Source organism: Arthrobotrys flagrans, assembly GCF_004000055.1.
Source record: "Arthrobotrys flagrans strain CBS H-5679 chromosome Unknown unitig_3, whole genome shotgun sequence".
Taxonomy (NCBI): domain Eukaryota; kingdom Fungi; phylum Ascomycota; class Orbiliomycetes; order Orbiliales; family Orbiliaceae; genus Arthrobotrys; species Arthrobotrys flagrans.
In genome coordinates this window covers 2,352,622-2,373,280 of record NW_027137547.1, presented here as the reverse complement: position 1 = coordinate 2,373,280, position 20,659 = coordinate 2,352,622, and the positions used below count along the sequence as shown (strand labels likewise).

Sequence of the window (20,659 nt, the reverse complement as noted above, 5' to 3'; positions counted from 1 at the left end):
AGCTAAGACAAGGGTAACCGATCGAATGAATGAATAGATGACGAAAGAAAAAGACCGGATGGAGACGTTGTAGACGGTCGTCCGGAAGCATGGTATCAATTGTGGGACCCGATTTTGGGTCAAATATGTCACAGTTGTAAGCATTAGTATTTAGCTTTTCCACGGGACGGTTAAAGACGACTTGATTCGTCGGTCACCCGTTGGGAAAAGTGCATAAACCGTAGGGAACCATTCATGGTAGACTGATAAGATCCGGTCGCGTATCAATGGCTAGAGAGTTAAATTTGCGGGCGGAGTTGCCACGGGCTTCTTTGCCAACGTTAGAATTCTAACGGCCGTTAGTGCCAGTCATGATAGTAAGGTTAACGTTCCATTCAGATTTCCTCAGCAGCGTTCAAGAAACAAGCTTAGTCATGATAAGAATAGCTGTAAACGTTACCTTTGAATCTCCCAAACAAACCTGTGGTCCTGTGGGGCCCACAAAATGCAACGGACCAATGCAACCTCTCTAACTAGCCCAGACCAGTATCAGGATTAGGATCGGAAGAGGCTAAAGTGGCGAGAAACTGTCTCTCGAACAAGCCTTGAGAAATCTGCCTAATCAGCCAAACAAAACTTCAATTGTGAACGTCAATGACTCGTGTGACAGCAAAACGTCACCAGCCGGCCGCATCGATATCGCAATATTACTGAATTGCGGCATATAATATCATAGGATATAAGATATAAGTAAGTTCGGAGGTATCGCAGAATTCTAGAATACGATATCATCGCGCGTTGCTAACGACCTACGTAGTACTGTACCTGTCTGTCTGATATGCTCATGCCCGACTTGCGGCTTATAACATGATAATTATGTATCTCGAAGAATGTGGATGCGTATGTAGACGCCACAGATGTCCTTGATTGCATTCAACTCCTGAATCAAATGTGGTCCATTAGTCGAATCCTATGTTCCGACGCGACGATTCTTCATCAAGAATACCCCAGCTTGCAAAGCCTGCCTAGGTTGCGGGAAGTACGAAATCACGGTACCTCCCGTCGACTGTCGTACCTAACTTGCCAATTCACCAGGTGTGGCCTGGCCTGACAAGCACTGTGGTTGGCTGGGGGGCCGTGCCACCTGCATACATCGTGTTTTTCTTTTGCGATTTCGAGACTTTCGATGTGAATCGAATGAATAAAACGACGCTCGACCGCCAGCAAACTTGAAAAATTCTCCTACCACTCGAAAGAAAAGAAAAAGGACAACAGCAAGGCTTTCGAAAGGCTTTTCCACATCGAACTTTCGGCATGGGCCTCAAGGCAGCGGACGAGACATTAGGGATAGATGGGCGGCGGAGTTTCAGGAACTGGTGGTGGTACGCCAGCCAAGACAAAGTCCTTTATCATCTCTGGGACACACATGGATGCAAGAGCTGTCCTAAAAACACCACCTTGGTGTTGAAAAAACGCAGAACGCAAAAATGGCTGCAAAATGGCTGCAGATTATAGCCTCCGCGAAGATAGTATATCGCATATTCGTAGACATGCTGGGATACTTGATCTCAAGCACGCCGGACACTCAGTAGGGAGCTATAAGCCAAAGGATCGAACGCTTGGGGTTGAAGAGACACAGCTCCTCAAAGCCATCAACCTTCCTATTCTTCATATCTAGCAAGCCGTTCCTTCAGCGGACTACTTGGGCCCGTGCTTTTTCTTCTTCCCCTCGTCCCTCCCAAAACTCGTCCGCGAAGGCGGTGAAATTCAATGAGAAGGAGGGTAAAGGAAAGTTTAGGGACCCCAACCTTCTTTATATCCTTCCAGTCTACGCCAAAGAGACAACTTAGGAGGCAAAAACATAACGAGGCAAGATCTCCGCGATATTAACTACTAAGGTATAGTCTGCGGGATCCATCACATCCTCGAGAAGAGCATTTTGCACTTCGTATTCCTTTTATAGCTCCAGCTTTTGACCACAACCTCATTAAGCGTCTGCTTGGACTCACATTCCCACCTTATCATTATCTCAATTGGAGTAGTCTACCCTCTACAAGGCTAAACACCTTCCAATTCCTTCTTTGTACTGTCCTGTACGATCCTATAATTCTTCGTCTCTTTGAGGCTCGCAAGCTAGTGAAGGATAGAAAGCTGTCCCAACTAGCTCGGACTGTACTATATTGACGGAATGCAGCCAAACTGGGAGTAAGTTTTACCCCAAATTGATGTTCATTACGGCCTCGATCGATCACATGACTGTATTCTGTGCATAGTGCTAATACAAAACTTTGTAGGAATCTGGGGTCAGGCAACGGAGGTCAAAATCGCGGTCGACCACCAACAGGACCAAATCTCACACAACTACATCAGAACGCATCATATGGATATCTCCCAAATCGTGGCCAGGTAGGCGCTAGTAGGGTGTTCCCACCGAGTAACCGGCAACCTACAGCTCATTTGGAAACTTCTCGAGCTCTACAGCGCTGGGAGAACCAGGACCCTTCAGTAGAACCGGCCAATGCGCAGCCCCGTTTGATGGGATATCCCCAACGAGGACTTTCACAAACAGATTCCACGCAACTATCTGATCCACGGAACAATTACGATCATAGTCTCTCCCTAGGCTTCGATATATCAGGAGTTCCACCTGTGCAAAACTCCAACGCTTATTCGTCCAATCAAGGCTCACAGTCATTTCAGTGGACGATGGGGGACTTCTCCGGGCCTGCCTCTGTCCCCGCTCCCACGGGAAATCAGGCCCAACCTGACATGGTACATGCACCAAATACGGTGGTCATCCCTCGGGTAGTCAATACAAACCATGATGGAGAGGCTGAACCAAAAAGGAAACGACCCAGGGCTCGGTCAATAAGCTTAGATGATCTTTCGCCTGATCATCATTTATATGATTTTTTCAATTACCCAGAATACAAACCACCTACATCCGCTAAAGGAACTGCGATGGGGATAAGATCGTTAGACCATCATCCGGACTCTGAACTTAATAACTCTTACGCTTCGTATCTCTTTCAGAGTGATCCTATTAAGTACTGGATCTTGCGAGATGTCGCGGAGAAGGTACCTACCAAGATAAGGTATGCCCTACAATTGGTTACTCACTTTTGTTTCTCGTGAGGCACTGGTTAACATGTTGAACCATACAGAGAAAAAGAGATCGCGTATTACAAGCAGCTAGGTATCGAGGACCCGGGCGACGGCTCCACCGAACTCGAATCGGAGAGGAGGAAGATCATAGATCCCGCAGGCGAAGCTTCAAATTCAAATGAAGTCAACTTTAAAGGTTCTTCGAAGCCAAAGGAGAAGCGGGCAAGAACAGAAAAATCTTCGATACCAAAGGGCCGCCGTAATTGGAACGACAAATTCCGTAACAAGTTCCCTAACGACCCCCTCCCATCTTCTAGTGAGTTATATATTTAAATTATTTTGTCACTTGTTACGACCGCATAGCTAACCCTTTTTGTGATAGAGCCTAACTGGAGGCCGACAGTCCACGTATTGCTTCATGCGGGAAAATCCAATGAAGGTCCTCAAGACTTCAATTCTCGCATCCTCAATGCGCTCAAAAGATGCAATGACCCACAGTTCCTTAGCCTCCTAATCCAGAAAATAGAATCTTGTCGTGATTCTCAACACTGCATGGCGTACGAATCCGAGTCCACCGAGCAATCGGAAGTATTCCAAGCAGGCTCCTTCGATTCCCACTCTCACCATGGAGCTCTAAGCGAGGGTGTGTCAACTGATGCCTCTATTCATCCTCGCCGCGTCTCTCGCAACCCTAGTGTCAGAAGTAGCCACAGCTACGGACCAGGCCCCTCAAGGAAGCAATCAAACACCCACTCCACCTCCCAAAATATTACCGACTACATGCCAACTCCGCTCCAAACAAACTTCCAGGGTTTTAACTTTTCCAACAGTCCTGCTAGGACCTCAGCCTCGGGGAGCGCCCATTTCCTCTCTCCAAGACAGGGACAGAGTGGCGGTTTACATGGTGATGGTCACGCCTCAGATGATATTTCAAGCTATCTCAGTAGTCAGGACCAAGATCACTCTTACTCACACCCTGGGACGACAGTTCCAGAGACGACAGACCTATTGCCTCCTCCTATATTTACGGGAAGTGTTGCTGATGACGTTCCCATGGTCTATCCTTACGCCGAGGACATTGATACAGAAGACATCAAGCCCTCTTGATGATATGATTTTGAAGACGACTAACGTGAATGACTGGTATAATGTGATGCTGCATATGGCTTGACGTCTATGACTTTGCCTACTTCTTCTAACGACAATAATAGCATATATGGCGTGTCTGTTGTGAGATTCTGTCGTATTTCTTTCTAGCATTTTTATTTCATTCATATTTTCTCTGTGCATGTTTACCTACTTTTCTTGATATTTTCTGATATTCGTTTCCATAGTACCATGCTTTACTAATTTCCTTGGCTGACTTTCCACGAAACCTTTTGATCTTTTATTCCATATATTCTTTATTGTCTTTTCTATTGTTATCATTGCATTTCTATGTGTTTTTATTATAGTTCTTCATTTTTCTATCCTTTTTGCTTCAATTTTGTTTCAATTACGATACTTTGCTTTTGTACACCATTTGCATTTACGCATATAGAATTCTCACTGATGTATTTCTTCTCGCGGAGAAGCTTGCAAGGCGACCGCCTTCTTTTTCTGAGGGGTAGCCTTTCTCGTATATCACGATTGGAACGCTTTTTTTGGCATGTGGGTTTGGTAGTCGTTATCGGTTCGTCTATTTGTATCGCATGGTTTTTTTTTTGTTGGGATTCCACAAGTGATGTTTGTTACGAGGCGCAAGTTTGGAGGGAATGGGAATTTATATTCATATGAACATACTTCTTATCAAATGAGAAGATATCAAGGGCGGGTCCGAACTAGGGGGTTTGTACGAGGATATCCTATACTTGGCGAGGGATAGGAAGACGGAACCATACATTGCATTACGAATACCAAAAAAACATTATCATAGAAATTCAGACAAATCGATTCGTGTATCATACACCATTGTATTTCCTATATCTGTAGCTATTATTTCTTACGTAAAATATCATACGATGTTAGAGGTATGGATGACTAGGAATGATAGAGCTCATCTGCCCTGAACATCAAGCTTAGCTCAAGCACATGCCTCGGCTGCCCTGACCTCAACCAAAAAAAAGGCAAGGGCGCCCAGGTCCCGCCAAAACGTCAGAACTTACCCCACCAAAGCAGGTACTACATAAGCTACTCCCCATCTCATCTCCTGCAACAATAAACCCCCTCAGCCCAAAAAACCTCCATCTTCTATCTGTCATAGCGATCGATACTCCCGGAAAAAAAAAAAAATTCATACTCGAATAATATTCCTAGTCTCTAATATAATACCAAAATGCCATCCGCCGAATTCGAAGCTGCTGCCGCCGCTGCAAACGCGTTTACTAAGAAGCCAAGCGATGATGAGATGTTGAAGGTACTTTCAACTAATAACTCCCGAAACTACTAAAATTAGCCCTAAAAAGTCTGTGACTTGAAGTAACTAACTGGCTTTGTTTTCCCCAGCTCTACGCCCTCTATAAACAAGCCACCGTCGGCGATGTCAACACCGAACGTCCGGGAATGTTCGACTTAAAGGGAAAATACAAGTGGGACGCATGGAAGAGCGAGGAAGGAAAGTCGCAGGCCGATGCTGAGACTGAATACATCGCTTATGTCGAAGGGTTGAAGGCTAGCTTTGCTTAAAGACAAAGATTTGGGGGCATAAGATTAGAATGATGGGATTCTGGATATAGAAGATTCCATTCCTCGGGGGCTAGACTTTTCCTTTAATATCTTCTACATATTTCATTTTTGGGGATAGCTACGTCCTTTTTCTTTGGAATTGATTGAATGAAGAGTTTTTAATCCGTCGTGGTGGAGTTCTCTTGATCTAAGAAATCAATAACTATCTCAGTGTAACTACCGGGTGGTTGCGGTATCCATTGTAAGCGCTATGATCTGCCGAATACTTATGAACTCAGCGCCGGAAGTTGTTCCGGAGCATATGGAGAGCTAATTGTAGAGGCTCGCTTGCTCCATGTTACATAATCCCTTGCTGCAAGGGCCCCAGCTCTGTTAAAACTATAATATATGACCGACATGCTCAGAAGCAATATACTACTAGCAGATGATGTTTGGTAGTCTGATTTCTCTATATCTGAATGTATCTCAAGTTGAGTTTCGTTGACACGATTCTTTGAATTCAACTTTAACTGTACGGGCTTGCGCTTTTCATGTTGGGGGTGAACGTGCAAATCTCGTTTGCAAGAATATATATAAAACGTTATAGCACCCTCGTGGCTAACAGATACACGACACTCAGAGCACCGTGGCTTTTCCTATTCGTTTGGCGGGTGCGGGGGAACAATTTAGCCTTCCCCGTGGGCAAGGATTGATATAGGTACGTGCAACTGCAGATTCATCTTCGTATACCTCAGATCTTAATTTCTTGACGGGGTTTGATACAAAACTAGTGAGAATATATGTTATAAACGAACCAATATTCGATACATACGTATATACTTTGAAACCAAATGTTGAATTTGTCATTCCCCCAAACTACTGCACCTCAGTGCTTCTATGATATCATGTAGAAGAAGCTGGGGACGAACAAAAACATACTTTTTAAGAAATTAATTATCCATAGATACGTCTGGCCACCCCATGGACAATTTTTGACCCTACGGTGTATGATGAACTCATGAGAATCTTTCGAGTTAAAGGCATTGCGAGTACTAGCCGTTGCTATACTTGCCTACAACTAATATTATTTTTACCCACAGTGTGGTGGAAATATGTGGTCAGAGAGTGGAGGGAAGGTTTGGTGGAGAGTTTGGGTATTTATGTTCTGTTGCATTTTTGAGTTCTTAACGCATCTTGTTCTATAAATCGGTTTCCTACCGACGTTCTTTCCAACCAATTTCCTTTGTTCTTTATTATACACCTATTCTAATACGCATCATTATCCTAATATTTATATATATGTATATTATTCTCAGTCGCTCAGTTTCCTACCGCCCACCGTCCATTTTACCTATATACAGCTGATGGGCTAGCCAGATAGCTGGTAGTCTCCCAGAGACTAATTTGCCACCTCACAACAGTTTTGTTCGTCAATGTTTAAAAGATGTCATTTTAATTAAAATCCCTGGTACCAAAGGATACCAGTTAAACTTGATGAATGATAAACCAAACTAACATTGGATCGGTTGCAGGCACTTATGTAGATACACCAATGATCTCGCTGGCTTTCACGCTTACACCGTACATAATTCTTAAATTTCAAGCTTAAATCTGATAACAAAGGATTTAGTGGGGTTTTCGCATCTGTAGAAGACACCATCGTGATATAAAAAACAATCTAGGAAGTTGAAGGAAATGTCCTGAAATCCATACCGGAAAACAGCGATTGGCACCAAAGAAAAAGGTGTCCCAAAATATACCACGTAACACTTGGAGGGTTATCAGGAATGTTAAGTTTGCTTAAGGTCTGCGAGGTTTTGATTCTGTAAACGGTGTTGCCTCTATGAATCCATAAAACCCATACTTCGTCGCCCAATACTATCCTTTTGCGGCCAAGAGGCGAGCTTTAACATGCACGAGGGGCGGTCTTAGCATTGTTCCATCTTTCCCCTTGATATTTGGCCTCAGTTGCAATAATAGCGGACGATCGATTATCCACGTTCGAGCGTCGTCAGGATTATACTGTATCGGCCCCATTGGTGGCTCGATCTGCTCGTTCACAGTTTCGAGGATACGATGGTCAACGGCGTTGACATCGCCCATGATTCTGAAATTTCGAAACGTGTGACCGCAGCTGAAATTTTGTGGGTATCTGACAATAAATTTCCAGTGATGCTGTCGCAGTTGTCGCGATACCTTAATAGCTTGTGATATCATCCGTTCGAAATCCTCAAGGACGGCTCCATTATCGGCGGTGGAGTGGATACCAATGAATTGGACGTAAAGCTTGAATAGCTCCTCGGCGAATAATTTCCCGTCGGGAGAGAGGTCGGCTTCATTATCCGCTACTATAGGACTCAAAAGAGTAACTGTTTGGGACCTCCATCTCTCTGCCTTCGCTAGTGTATGCGGTCGACCTATTAAACTTACAACGAAGTTATTAGGAAGACAATCTTTGAGTAGTTTAATGTTCGGAAGGGTTTGGCATCGATTTTTAATGCATTCTAGACTTACCGGCGTTCAATCTATATATTTTTGCTTCCAAGCAACCCAAGTATTCTGCGGTTTGCCTATCCGTCCAGAAATCTTTCGGTTCAATTCGACCGCCGGTTGATAGGAGGTACCGGTCCGGCTCGGAGTTTGGAAATAAGTAGCACACGATTTTGCCACAGACGTACGCCCTGCCTAGCTGGTCAATGGTGTAGGCTCTGAGCTCCTCAAACTTCAGTGGAGGCTTCGAGTTCGAAGAAAGCACAGTTGATAGTTCTGATGCTTTATTCGGGTGATGGTTCCACCATTCTAATGAGGGTATGGATTGTGGGGTATGTTCCCTGCACAAGTCGTGCGCCCTGGAGAAGATACTCTGAAAGTCCTGGAAGACTTGTTCTAGGTCCATGTCTTCGACACGTGACTGAATAGAGTTATCGTCATTCATTGAAGAAAGTTCTTCATCTGACTCCTCGACTTGATCTATATCTGGTAGCGTTTTGGACTCTGGTCCTAAACTCCCCGTTAGAATTTCAATTGTACAATTGTAAGAAGCATTAAATTGGCAACCGTTGCCATAAGGGTTAGAGCTTAAGTTGTATAAAAAGAAGAACACAAAACATGAAAGATGGGCTTTAAGTATCACTCGAAGCGACTAAAGGATAAGTAAATTGGGATGGAGATGTACCAATTGCAGATTTTGAACATGGTTGCATCGAAGATGTCGGTAGATCCTTTTGGTTGGAGTTTTCCGTCGCAGTTGGGACGCTCTTATCGTCTACATCTTCTGGTTTATGGTTTTTGTTCCTGCGGAGCTTTCCCTGTTGCTTGTCTAGTTTGATAGGGTTCTGATTTAGAGGCACCATTGATCCGCCAGGGTAACTTCCGCCTGTAGTAGAACCACGGGAATTATACCCTCCGTAATGTGGTTGGGACGCTTGGCTCTGATATTTCTCTTTGCTAGAATAATCACCTACGCCTGTTCCAACGTTGGTTTGGACTCGTCCACTGGAGGGATATAGCGATGGTGAAAATCTAGAGGTATCGCTAGGAATACTATTTTGAAAGCCTGCGGGATTTGGGTGACCCACAAAATGCCGTTTTATCTTCTGTATCCAGCCCTCGTTTGATGGACCATCCCCGCTCCTCCGTGTTGCGGACATAGAATCGCGGGCTGATAAATTGTCAGCTTGGAAAGCCATGGGGGCGGGTGGATTGCAGAGAGAATCGAGAGATGCAGTATCACAATATCGAAGAAAGCTAGAAAATAGTAGTATAGGAAATTTATAGAAAGGTTTCTAATCAAGGTGAGGACGATAGTTGCCGTATTGTTCTTTAAAATAAAAATTTAGCAGCCCTTAAACTTACCAAGCAGATGAATATTGCATATCTAAGACTATTAGGCGCTTCTATTCAAGCAAGGCTGAGGCTGTTCGATATGCTCACATCAATCAGCCTCGTGAATCTTCATGCATATGCATACCGCCAAGATGGCAGAGACTTTGCAATTGGACCCCTCTTGACAACTGGACTCATAGATGGTGGCTCGAGTCGTAGCCCTATTTTTCCAGCGGCGACTGGCTGTCATGAGGGAGTTTCAGCTCGAGTACTCTCGGCGCCCACATACTTAAGGATGCATTTTTAACCGAGCTCGCAAGTGGATATGTCAAAGACGCAATTTGAAGGTTTAAGGCTGCGGTGGAAAGATATTTCAGTTTGGTGCATTCGCTATAAATTTGAATGTTCTCCCTTGACCCATCATTTAGTTGAGACCAGCACGGTTCTATTTGTTTATAAGCGGGCCATGTTTTATTACAATATACGATGAACCCTTAGTTCCGACAGCCGACGTTGACAGAATTGCCTCGATATCGCAAGCGTAGAGCGCTACAGCTGTACTTGGCCATAAATTTTCAGTACTAACAACATTTTTATACCTCGATATAACAAGCCCGGCCTATAACTATGAAGTTTTCCTTCTTTAAAAGGAAGGATAAAGGTATCATTCTGACAAGATTCGATTCTCAGATTTGCTAGCCGTTCTTGTGTTGTAGCCCGTTGGCCTTCCCACCATACGTCCCATCATAGTATAGTGTCAAGGCCAGCAGTTTTAATCCCATGCATCCAGGCATATCCTAGTTTCATTCTTAACATATATTCTCCCTCTATGTTGTTTTGAGAACCCAGACTAATCCCTATACTCAAATTTGCTATACTTTAACCCGACCAGCGGCCGAGCCCAGTTCCGCGAACGATAGTAGTCCTAGCCAATCAACAAACGGGATAACGCATAGTTCATCACATGATGCGGCTGGTGGACCTCGCAGGCATAGGCCTCGACCTAGAGTGGGTAAGTCTAACAATGCCATTTTCTTTATAACTTCTCAGACTATTTCCTTGATTGAAATATCAAGCCCAGTTAGTCACCTGATAGAGAGGGCCATATAATCGATGGACTAATACTATTTGATAATGGCGGCTAGATGGGAGCAACTCGCATCGTCTAGTCATTGGAATCGATTTTGGTACCACGTGAGTTTTTAAATACCATCGCAATCGCCTAAGATCTGGCTTATGGGCATTACAATTTATACAATGAATTTTTGTGAAGGTATTCTGGCGTCTCTTATGCACTCATTCACCCCGGAAAACCTCCCGAAGATGTTAAAATCAAACAGGTTATTTTGGATACCCTCGACCGTTTCTGTGGTGGAAAGGTGCCCTCAAAGGTTGGTCTGGAAAGGGGAGGAGACTGGCCTTCCAACCAATACGGAAGTCAGTTCGATGGAAATATACATTGGGGTTTCGATATTCCGGACAACTGCGATGTATTCCAATGGATGAAGATACTCCTGGAACCGTTTGGTACCTCACCGAACTACCAAGACTCACCAAACGTGAAGGCGACAAAGGAACTTCTCAATCAATACGGCCTAACCGCGGTGGAAATAGTATCCGAATACCTCAAATTGATATGGGAAAAGGCTAAAGAGGAGATAATTAGTGACTGCACGCGCCGTATTTTCGATGCCGCCGAAAAGACCGTAGTATTATCGGTTCCTGCAGGTTGGAGCGAGAAGGCTACCCAGAATACCTATGACGCTGCAGCCGCAGCATTTCGAGACCAGGAAATAGACTGTAAAAACAATCTCAAGCTCATCAACGAACCGGCAGCGGCAGCTATTCATGTTCTTACCCAAGAAAAAAAAGATAACCCTGAATTAATCAAGGTAGGTCAGGCATTTTCCAGTTGGCATCATAAATATCTAATTTTATCGATGGAAAGCTAAGATGTTAACGTTTTCTGGTACAGCAAGACGACTGTGTTATCGTGTGCGACGCAGGTGGCGGGACAGTAGTACGTCCCACATCACGATTTGCATGATCTTTATCATAACACAGCAGAGGCTAAGATATAGAGCTAGGACGTTGTCACTTTCCAAGTCACGAAAATGGATCCTCATCTGGTTCTAGAAGAAATAGTGGCTCCTAAAGGTACTTCATTGGCGTCTTCTAATAAACCATATGTGATGTGCTGGTGCCATGGTTCCGGATGTGCGCTTGCTGATATGGAGGTTATAGGAGAACTATGCGGGTCTATTTACCTAGAGAAAGGGTTTGAACAAATACTCTCTGCTAGGATAGGTCAGAGAGGGACCGGACCTTGCAATGAAGCGGTTGAGAATGCTCGCAAAATTGTCACAAAAGAATTCGCCGACAAACTCAAAATCCAATTTGATATGGAGCCTAGGAGAATATTCACAATACCGTTTTATCCTCCGATTGAAGATCCTAACCAGCCGGGGACGGAAATCTCAGACCTACGATTTGCATAGTGAGCCTCCCCGTTATGATCTTTTCCCTAGTGTTTTTTTTTCTTTCTCCCCTTTTTGTCGAGGGATTAGAGGTTCTCTTCAACTCAAATTTTCGTGGATTCTTAGTGATACATTTCAAGGAATCTTCGATCCGATCTGTCATAAGATTTACTTATTGATCCAGAGTCAGATCGAAAAACTAGAAGAAAGGAATCTGAAACACAAGCTAAAGGTACGCATATGAGATTTTCAGAATCCACAAAAGAGCTTCTCACTAGACTAACTATGGTGCAGGCAGTTGTCCTCGTAGGAGGCCTTGGAAATAGCAAGTATCTGCGACACTTCCTTAAGGGACAGCTAGCGGAGAAAGGCTCGGCGGAGCTCAAAACTATGGGAAACGGAGAGGGGTATGTGAATCCATACTAATTCTACTGAATACGGTATATTGGTCTAACAATCCTCAAGTCTTGCATCCGTGGCAAAGGGTGCGGTGCTCGCGGAAGCAATAGGCATTACTCGTATTTTTAATGTTTTTGTAGCGAGGCATAATATTGGGGTGGAGGCATACCAGGACTATAGCCCTCGTATTCATGACAAAAGGTATCGGTTCGTTCATGAGACCACGGGAGAAGACGTGGTGAATACCGTTCGATGGATTGTAGATATGGTATTTGAGGCCCCATAACCATTCACTATTAAGAAGGGCTTAAAGTCACTGATACAACGTTCCTTGGATTAGGGAAGCCCGATTCGGACTAACCAAACAAAGGAGATTGGTTTCATTTACACGATGGACCGACATATTCTAGACTCTGAGAATCTACGAATTTCAGTCATTCCTCGTCTAGTCCTTTGTGACGAAGGCAGGCCAATGCACCCTGTAACAGGTAATATCTCGAGTTAATTATTCTCAAAGTTGGGACAATGGCTGAGGTTCTATGATATCTTACAGGGGTGAGGAAATTTGTCTCAGTGGAGTTCAATGTCGACAAAAGACATATTCTCCAGAGTCCGTCGCTAAAAACACTAACCAAGAAAAATGGTACAACGTGGTACTGTAAGTTTGAGTACTTGTTGGTTGTCCAATGGGGTATCGCGAATCTCGAGTTTTCTTGCAAAATAGATGGCAAGGTTGTCACCGATCAACCCTTAACCGTATCTTATTACGAATAAAGGAATTCGGCCTGTTTCGTTTCGTGGGACAAACCTTAGATATTGAGAGCGCAGAGCAATGCTGTCTATATTTATATTTTTCATCTACCGTTATAATTTCTATATATTTTGTTTGAACATCTAGATTTGTCCTGTCGATACATGACGGTAGGCAACCTGAGATAAATATCTAGTCGATTAGAGGCCTGCAATGATACCGGCGATGCTCAACCCTATTCCAGCGAGCGTCATAACTACTTGCAACAAGGTAGCAACCCCTCTAGTCCCTTTGGATCGCATTATTTTCATGAACCGATTATCTGTTTCCTTCACAATATCCACTCTCAGTTTCACGTTATCATTTTCGCCGATCTTAATTGCCTTTTCAATATCGTCGGGATTACCCGGCGCGTCGCCGTTCAGAACCCTTCTTAGCTCTGCGGGCCTTAGAGAGCGTCGAGCTAGTGCGTATGAGCCGGCTCTCGTACGCTCCAGTAACAGGCCATCATCTAAGATTTCCCTTTGGAGATCGAAAACAACTGATTCCTTCCAAACGCACTGAACAACTATGGCCTCTGCGGAATCATAACTGTTTCTAAATCGTGTGAAGGTTGCGCCATCGTTGATAAGATTGCGCCAGTACTTAGTGTGAAGGCTCTTTTCTCTGATAATGCAGTTCTCTTCATTTCCAGAGTCCCAATTGGAGGCCACGAGGAACACATTTCCTATGCCTCTGTCACCGCAGATTTCTCGAAGCATTTCCAAGTGCGCCTTGCAAGTGCCAGAAAATCGTGGGAACGCTAGGTTGTGCAGGTAGATGATTCCTCTGAGTTCACCTCCTGCCCGAGAGAGTGCGACAAGGCATTTAGAGATATCCAGAAGAATGTCGGCATCTGATCTCTCCACATCGTTGAATCCCGGTGTGTCCACAAGATTGACGGACAGGTACCCAATTTTGATGGGAACGACTGTTGATGTTGATGTACCTGATGAAGGTAGGTTAGCCACCAGATTAGATATTCTAGGTAAGGCCAATTGGCGAAAGAAGGAGAGTTCTTTACCGGGATCTAAGCTACGCTCTATTTTGACATTGGAATCGGGTGCTAGTGTCTTGATAAAGGTACTTTTACCAGCTCCAGTTTCACCCATAACTAAGATGAAGGGGAAGAGTTTTCCGGCATCAGGATAGCCCGCGATCGTCGCCTTTAGATCGTCTAAATCGATATCCGACATGGTGGTATCCGATCAAGTACTTGAAGCTTCACACCCGGTCTGACAGAAATTGAAAATAAAATATAAGCACGATGTTCTAGATGATATTCCGGCCGGTATGTTGCGATCTAATCTTGATGCTGCCTTGCGCTTTCTAGAATTGGTAAATACGCAAAAGCGGGGTCATTGAGTGGCAAATAAATGGTGTAAGGCTGGGCCCTTACGTCTGCTTTTGTGATCTATACAGTCAGACGTGCATGAGAAACCCGCCAGCCTCGTCGAGATGAAGGCTGTCTCGCAGCCACGAACTAGGGAGCTCCGGAGTCTTCGAACTTGCCTCGCCAGCACATCCCATAACTCGAGGATGCAAATTTTTTTATCCACAAAAAGGAATATGGTTATATAACATTTGATCCTCATTCGTGAGGCTTTGGGTCCCCTTAATCGGAAAGAGGTGGAGTAAAATGGCGTATTCCAATCAAGTACAGGCTGAGAACTGAGGATTAGAATGCAAATGTGAAAAGTATAGGGGAAGGCTGCCCGATAAAATGATATTGCACAACACCATCATGAAGTTTAGAATCATGCTTAGAAAAGCCTGTTAAGGTCATTGGTTAATACTATGCGTTTCAAAAATACTGCTTTATCAATGCTTTGGTAGATGTGTAAATTGAATGCAGGATCTATTACAAATACCCCGGTCCGAGATCTTTCTCATGGATATCGATGTTCTATTGGCTCTGCGGAAATGCCTATAGACCTAGGTTATCAATATCCTGCACTGCATCCACTGCGAGCTCCTTATCTTATGTGGCCGTAGCCTCGTTCTCAGGCCACATTTCTATTGTTTTGAACTTGGTATTACTGCGCGCCCATAAAAACTGATAAAATTACAATAGGAAAAAAGCAAAAGAAAAAAAAAAGTCTTTGACAAAAATTTTTTCTGAAGGGATGCGGCGTATATCTGAACTCCCCGCTCTTAAGTTCTTTCGCATCAGTGAATTCATGAAGCCCATGTGTGGGCTTTTTTGCGTTGTTCCTCAGATTTTGAACCGACTGGCTTCACCATTCTCATTCACGAACTCGTCAATATCCACTGAAATACCAGATTATATAGGAAGTAATGATCATAAGGACCTAATATTTACTATGGCGCGAAATTTGGACCCCCCCGGCTCCAAAAATAAAAATTTCTCAAAATCTCAAAAATTAAATCGAAACAACAAAAACAATACTTTCGTAACTTCATAAAATTTTGAATTATTATTTTATAATGCCTCGATTACGAGATTCTCGTCTTGATAATAATCAAAATTATATTATTTATTTATATTTACAAAAGAAAATTTCAATTGAGAATATACGTTACGTATTATATCAACGTTGAAACATCAAAATTACCAACGTGCTCTCTGTTAATACACATCAGGAAAAAAACACATTTCCTTAATTCCATCGGATGGAAGCCCTTTCATCCGATGGAACACTTTTCCATCGCGCTCCATCGCGCTCCATCGCGGTCCATCGCGCTCCATCGCGGTCCATCCCAGTCCATCGCGCTCCATCCTAATAGGGCCACCCGGCACCCCAACAAAACTGACACGGGCCTATACAAACCCCCCATTTAAACTTCAAAATAATATTCCTCTTCTTCAATATCAGATCCATTATCAATATCGATATCTGAATCTATATTTTCATCGTTATAAGAATAAATCTCATTCCAGGTATTGAGATCGATGTGGGTATTGAGAAGATATGAACCGGTCCCATAGGAGATTAAATGGGCCAGACCCAAAATAGCTCGAATTGGAATGATATTTCGATAAGATTGATGGTTTTCTTTTTCATAATCCACTAAAGGATGCTCGGTGAGGCGAACGAAACCATGGGGGCTCTGTATAGTTCCCCCAGCGTATGGCTTGAGCTCAGTGACAAAAGCTAGTTGAAAGGTCTTATTACTAATTGCATTATGGACAATCAATAACAATTCCAGCTTAGCTACTGCCTTTCCTTTCAGATCTCCATATTGACTCGTACGAGACTTCTGGAAGATGATGAAGTCCTTTCGAGGACCCTTCTTTTGCCAGTTTAAATTAGTTCGAATAACATGATTAGTAAAAACATTTCTATGCTGAAAGTCCTCAATCGGGACCGCGAGGGTCTTGTATACTTGCGCTCTGAAGTCTGCTAAGGATGAAGGATGAAAGTCTGGTCGAAGAAATGTCTGGGAGGCCGGTAAGGTTCTCAAATAGGCATATAACGCCCAGTTGAGGTCCGGTACAGCGTATTCACGCTTAATCTGATCTATTGTAACCCATTTGCTCCTATTTTCTGGAGATTTTAAGACTACTTTAGGTTGCAATTGAGTTGAATTTGCAACTTCAATTGATGGCGTACTATATGGTTCCGCACGAGCCTTTACAGGGCCGGCTGAGACTGAGTCAGCGTGATTAGAAATATTAGAAAATAAATATCAATAAACATACCATCAATTCCTAGTCTATTCTTGCGGTACTGTTCGCGCCGCTCTCTAGCCGGTAACGAATCTGGATAGACTTCTTCAAACCCATTGATTTTCTCCCCTTCTTTTATTAATTGTTCGAGATTGAGAAATTGTATTTTAAATTGATGTTTTCGATATCTGTGTTTTATTATTTGAGCGTATGTATCTCTGTGATTGGATTGAGCCCATCCCTCTTTGAGCTGTTCGACATGCGAGGCCTCTCTTACTTCTGTTGACCAAGCATTTAATTGACCAAATTTTTTGATGGAATCAGTAAAATGGGTCATCAAATGCATTTTAATAAAATTAAAATGTCCTATAGCCATTAGCCCCGGTTAGTTCCCAGAGAGCCCTGATCAGGAGAAGAAGAGGGCTGAAGACACTTCTAAGTGAGCTTACCATTTTCAGAAACCTCTAAGGAGTCTTCACTACTTTCACCTAGAGCTTCATCGCTGGATACCGCTCCTACTATGCCTGTAGCTGCCTGCTGTGGTCTCGTTCGGGCCCCCCGAAATTCTCTGAAGACATTTTTCCCATCATGAAAGCTTTGCAACTGGTTTTGCATATCTATAAGAGTTTGTTCAGTATGTGAAAGATAAGTTGCATATAGAACAAAACTTATTAAAGCATTCACACAGTTTACCGCCTGGGCGAAAACAGGCCTCTCAAGGCTCGATGGATCCCTCAAAGCGCTCGCTAAAGTCGCAACAAGAATCTTAACAACCGATCTCATTTCTTTTCCTTGCCACTGGGAGACCTGTGTATAGCCTCTGCGGAACGGTTGGAATTTGGGATAGGCTGGTGCAGAAGCCCAGCACTGATTGAAGAATTGTAACCTTTTATGTTTTTTTAAAAATTTGATTATCCATTCCATAAGATGTTTTATCATCCCTAAGTAAATGCAGTGTAGGAGATCCGGCTTATGTAGGTCCGCTACAGTAATTCCCAGATCCAAGAAGGCCCCCGCCGAACCTATCACTCCCTCCAAACGTAATTGGGCTTTTCCAATCTCATCACCATCATCTAATCGTTCAGAATAAGAGTTGTAGTCCCGTACAGGATATCCCAGGCCCTGATCGAAATCTTGGAGAGCCGTAGTCGGTACCGTACAGATAGGGCAGGCTTTAGGAATAATACTAAGAAGATTAATATGTTCCATATGATCTGCTAACTATCCACATAAACGAAAATGATATATTCGCTGATATCCATCTCCGCATCCCATAAGTAGGCCCGTAGGGTACATATTCAGAGGTTCCAAGATTTGACTTATAAGATTCTGTATTTTTGAATCAATTAATCGCTTCTCCGACGGCCGCAACGGGCCCTTCTTGGGCGGTATCGGTAGCAAGGCGAGCAACATCCAGGCGTTCTTAGAAGGCTGATTTCGATATTTCGAGTTGATATTACCAATTGAAAGATAGATTGGCCAGGCCTTTTTGTCACCAGAGAAATTAGTGAGATGGGTCGTGTCGGAAGTATAGAGGATCGGTACAAGGCTATGATCGGACGGTAAAGATTCCTGCTGGCTATGCTACTAATCTGCTGTCCATAGTTCTGTATATTGTCTTTCTCCAGATTTACTATAGACTTTTTTAGGTATGAAGTGCATCTCCTGCGCGTATGAACGTTGCCGCAAGAGATACGCGATGACTTCTATAGGATTTCGATAAAAATATTTCGATCCTGGATGGCCTTCAATTTTAAAATTAAATACATCTTGTTTGAATGAATTTATTTCAAGACTTTCATCCATTTCCTGAATTATTTGACGGAGGCTATAAGCAGATTCGAATGACTTTATATCGACACTTCTGGCGCCTGAACCTATCCCGTGATTGAAATACTGATTAATTGCCGTTTGAGAAATATTTTCTTCGATAAACTATTTTGCTAATTTAAAATTCTCTAAGTTAGTAAAAGGGAACCATGGATTATTTTTCATCTGAGCGATTATCGGATCTGAGAAGGCACCGAATGGGGCTCCTGCATCCTTGACCGGGAGAGACAGCCTAGGAACAAAAGATTCTGGTTGATTAGATTGTCGAGTACTTAAATCTTCTGATATTTCGTCATTTCGCACAAGAGGGCTCTCCGGGGTCGCTTCCGAGTGATTCAGGTCTTCCTCGGCACTATTCGCGTCTACTGGCGGTGTTTCTTGAAAGATAATAGTCTGATTTACCCCGCTTTCTAATAATGTAGAAATGAAGGATTGATGTTCTGTTTCAATGTGTTTTTCGTACTATTTAAAAGATCTAAATGGGGCTCGGGGGCAGATACGATACTTGAAGAGGTTGTTGGGAGTCCTAGCCGGTTTCCTAAGGTCTAAAGACATGATGTTGCCGATTTATTATAAAGGGCGAGTGTGGCGAGATATGAGGTCTAAAGATTCGGTGATTGTAGGCTAATTATAGATCTTTATCGATCTTAAAATACAACACTACAACACAATTCCCAACATTTATTCTGATTTTTATTTTAGTATATTTGTAGGATCTGGAGGAGGCCGATATAGGACCTCAAAAGGTCTGGAAAGAGAATTCCCAGGCCTGGGCAAGCTGGCGAGGCCTTCAGATATGTTTGCTCTATAGATTAATGTTTGCTTTAACTAGAAAACTAAGTTTTTAATTAGAAGTATAAAGGTAAGGGATACTACGTGAGATTGTTCTGTCGGGCGGGAAGCAGCATGGGAGCTTCTACAGCGCTGTATAAGCTCCTCCCAAAACCTGAGGATTCAACATAAGCTATCATTTCCATGTTCCACAGTATATAGCTCCAGCAGCCCGTGGCTGTACCCCTGAAGCAATATACAGGGTGTGCATGCATAACTAACAGAATTCAGATTTTTTAATTTAATTAGAAGCATAAAGCTAAGGAATACTACATGAGATCGTTCTGTCGGGCGGGAAGCAGCATGGGAGCTTCTACAGCGCTGTATAAGCTCCTCCCAAAACCTGAGGATTCAACATAAGCTATCATTTCCATGTTCCACAGTATATAGCTCCAGCAGCCCGCGGCTGTACCCCTGAAGCAATATACAATATATACATGCATAGTTAACAATATTCTGATTTTTTTTAATCATGTATGATAAACTGAAGCTTTTTTTTTAAAATACCAAAACTTATTCTGTTAGCTTTATAAATCTCTTTTCTGAAATCATACATCTTCGCATTAAAACTATATCGTAACCTGCAAAATTACCTAGATTTTAAACCAAGACCTTAAAATTAAAGCCTCCCCTACCTGATTATATAAGATGGCAGATGGAGATTATGGTTTTTGTATGGTTAAGTTTAAGGCCTCCTCGCAACCATGGACAGTTGATCAAATTCGAACCGAACTTTCAATATCTGGGGCCAGCTTTAACCCAGTATGGCTGGCGTTACGCAAAGACGTCGAACAGATCCTCAGGAGTCAGACACCGCCTGTCTTCACAAAAACTGAGGCTGGTACTGGAACTGTTTGGCCGGCGATTCTTGAAAAAGTTCGTCTTCTTCCTTATTTTGCTCATATTACAAAAGAGCTTAATGACCCCCTTCCCGCCACTATTGACCCAGATAACGACGATGACTATAAAGCGGCTGTACGAGCCCGCGAGACGAAGATTCGCGCCATTGACGAGATGGTAACCGCTTTCGGCAAAAAGCTAAAGTCGAAAGAAAAAGCCAAGATTTTAAAGGCTAGGGCTCTTATTGAGGATGCCATCATTAATAGTGCCGATGCGGATTTTGACGCAGCGGTTAAAGCGCTTGATTAG

The 20,659-nt window shown here is 43.3% G+C and overlaps 7 protein-coding genes across 7 annotated transcripts; 4 read left to right on the top strand and 3 right to left on the bottom strand.

Moving 5' to 3' along the window:
- Positions 1-2,167: 2,167 nt before the first annotated feature.
- On the top strand, positions 2,168-4,191 carry DFL_002077 (uncharacterized protein; the record flags this gene model as incomplete). The annotated part of the gene is made up of 4 exons (XM_067630811.1): positions 2,168-2,184; positions 2,274-3,074; positions 3,144-3,400; positions 3,467-4,191. 4 exons carry the CDS (start codon positions 2,168-2,170, stop codon positions 4,189-4,191), a joined length of 1,800 nt encoding a protein of 599 aa, XP_067493417.1.
- A 1,207-nt stretch (positions 4,192-5,398) lies between these two features.
- On the top strand, positions 5,399-5,748 carry DFL_002076 (uncharacterized protein; the record flags this gene model as incomplete). Its single annotated transcript, XM_067630810.1, has 2 exons — positions 5,399-5,479; positions 5,569-5,748. 2 exons carry the CDS (start codon positions 5,399-5,401, stop codon positions 5,746-5,748), a joined length of 261 nt encoding a protein of 86 aa, XP_067493416.1.
- A 1,857-nt stretch (positions 5,749-7,605) lies between these two features.
- Positions 7,606-9,080, bottom strand: DFL_002075 (uncharacterized protein; the record flags this gene model as incomplete). The annotated part of the gene is made up of 3 exons (XM_067630809.1): positions 7,606-8,144; positions 8,242-8,727; positions 8,903-9,080. The coding sequence occupies 3 exons, from the start codon at positions 9,078-9,080 to the stop codon at positions 7,606-7,608; spliced, it is 1,203 nt and encodes a 400-aa protein (XP_067493415.1).
- A 1,099-nt stretch (positions 9,081-10,179) lies between these two features.
- Positions 10,180-13,202, top strand: DFL_002074 (uncharacterized protein; the record flags this gene model as incomplete). The annotated part of the gene is made up of 13 exons (XM_067630808.1): positions 10,180-10,213; positions 10,445-10,564; positions 10,698-10,746; positions 10,826-11,444; positions 11,528-11,572; positions 11,640-11,709; positions 11,797-12,049; positions 12,156-12,261; positions 12,324-12,436; positions 12,495-12,696; positions 12,769-12,916; positions 12,982-13,086; positions 13,153-13,202. 13 exons carry the CDS (start codon positions 10,180-10,182, stop codon positions 13,200-13,202), a joined length of 1,914 nt encoding a protein of 637 aa, XP_067493414.1.
- A 177-nt stretch (positions 13,203-13,379) lies between these two features.
- Positions 13,380-14,414, bottom strand: DFL_002073 (uncharacterized protein; the record flags this gene model as incomplete). The annotated part of the gene is made up of 2 exons (XM_067630807.1): positions 13,380-14,167; positions 14,243-14,414. The coding sequence occupies 2 exons, from the start codon at positions 14,412-14,414 to the stop codon at positions 13,380-13,382; spliced, it is 960 nt and encodes a 319-aa protein (XP_067493413.1).
- A 1,603-nt stretch (positions 14,415-16,017) lies between these two features.
- Positions 16,018-17,464, bottom strand: DFL_002072 (uncharacterized protein; the record flags this gene model as incomplete). The annotated part of the gene is made up of 3 exons (XM_067630806.1): positions 16,018-16,826; positions 16,883-17,215; positions 17,299-17,464. The coding sequence occupies 3 exons, from the start codon at positions 17,462-17,464 to the stop codon at positions 16,018-16,020; spliced, it is 1,308 nt and encodes a 435-aa protein (XP_067493412.1).
- A 2,694-nt stretch (positions 17,465-20,158) lies between these two features.
- On the top strand, positions 20,159-20,659 carry DFL_002071 (uncharacterized protein; the record flags this gene model as incomplete). The annotated part of the gene is made up of 1 exon (XM_067630805.1): positions 20,159-20,659. The coding sequence occupies one exon, from the start codon at positions 20,159-20,161 to the stop codon at positions 20,657-20,659; it is 501 nt and encodes a 166-aa protein (XP_067493411.1).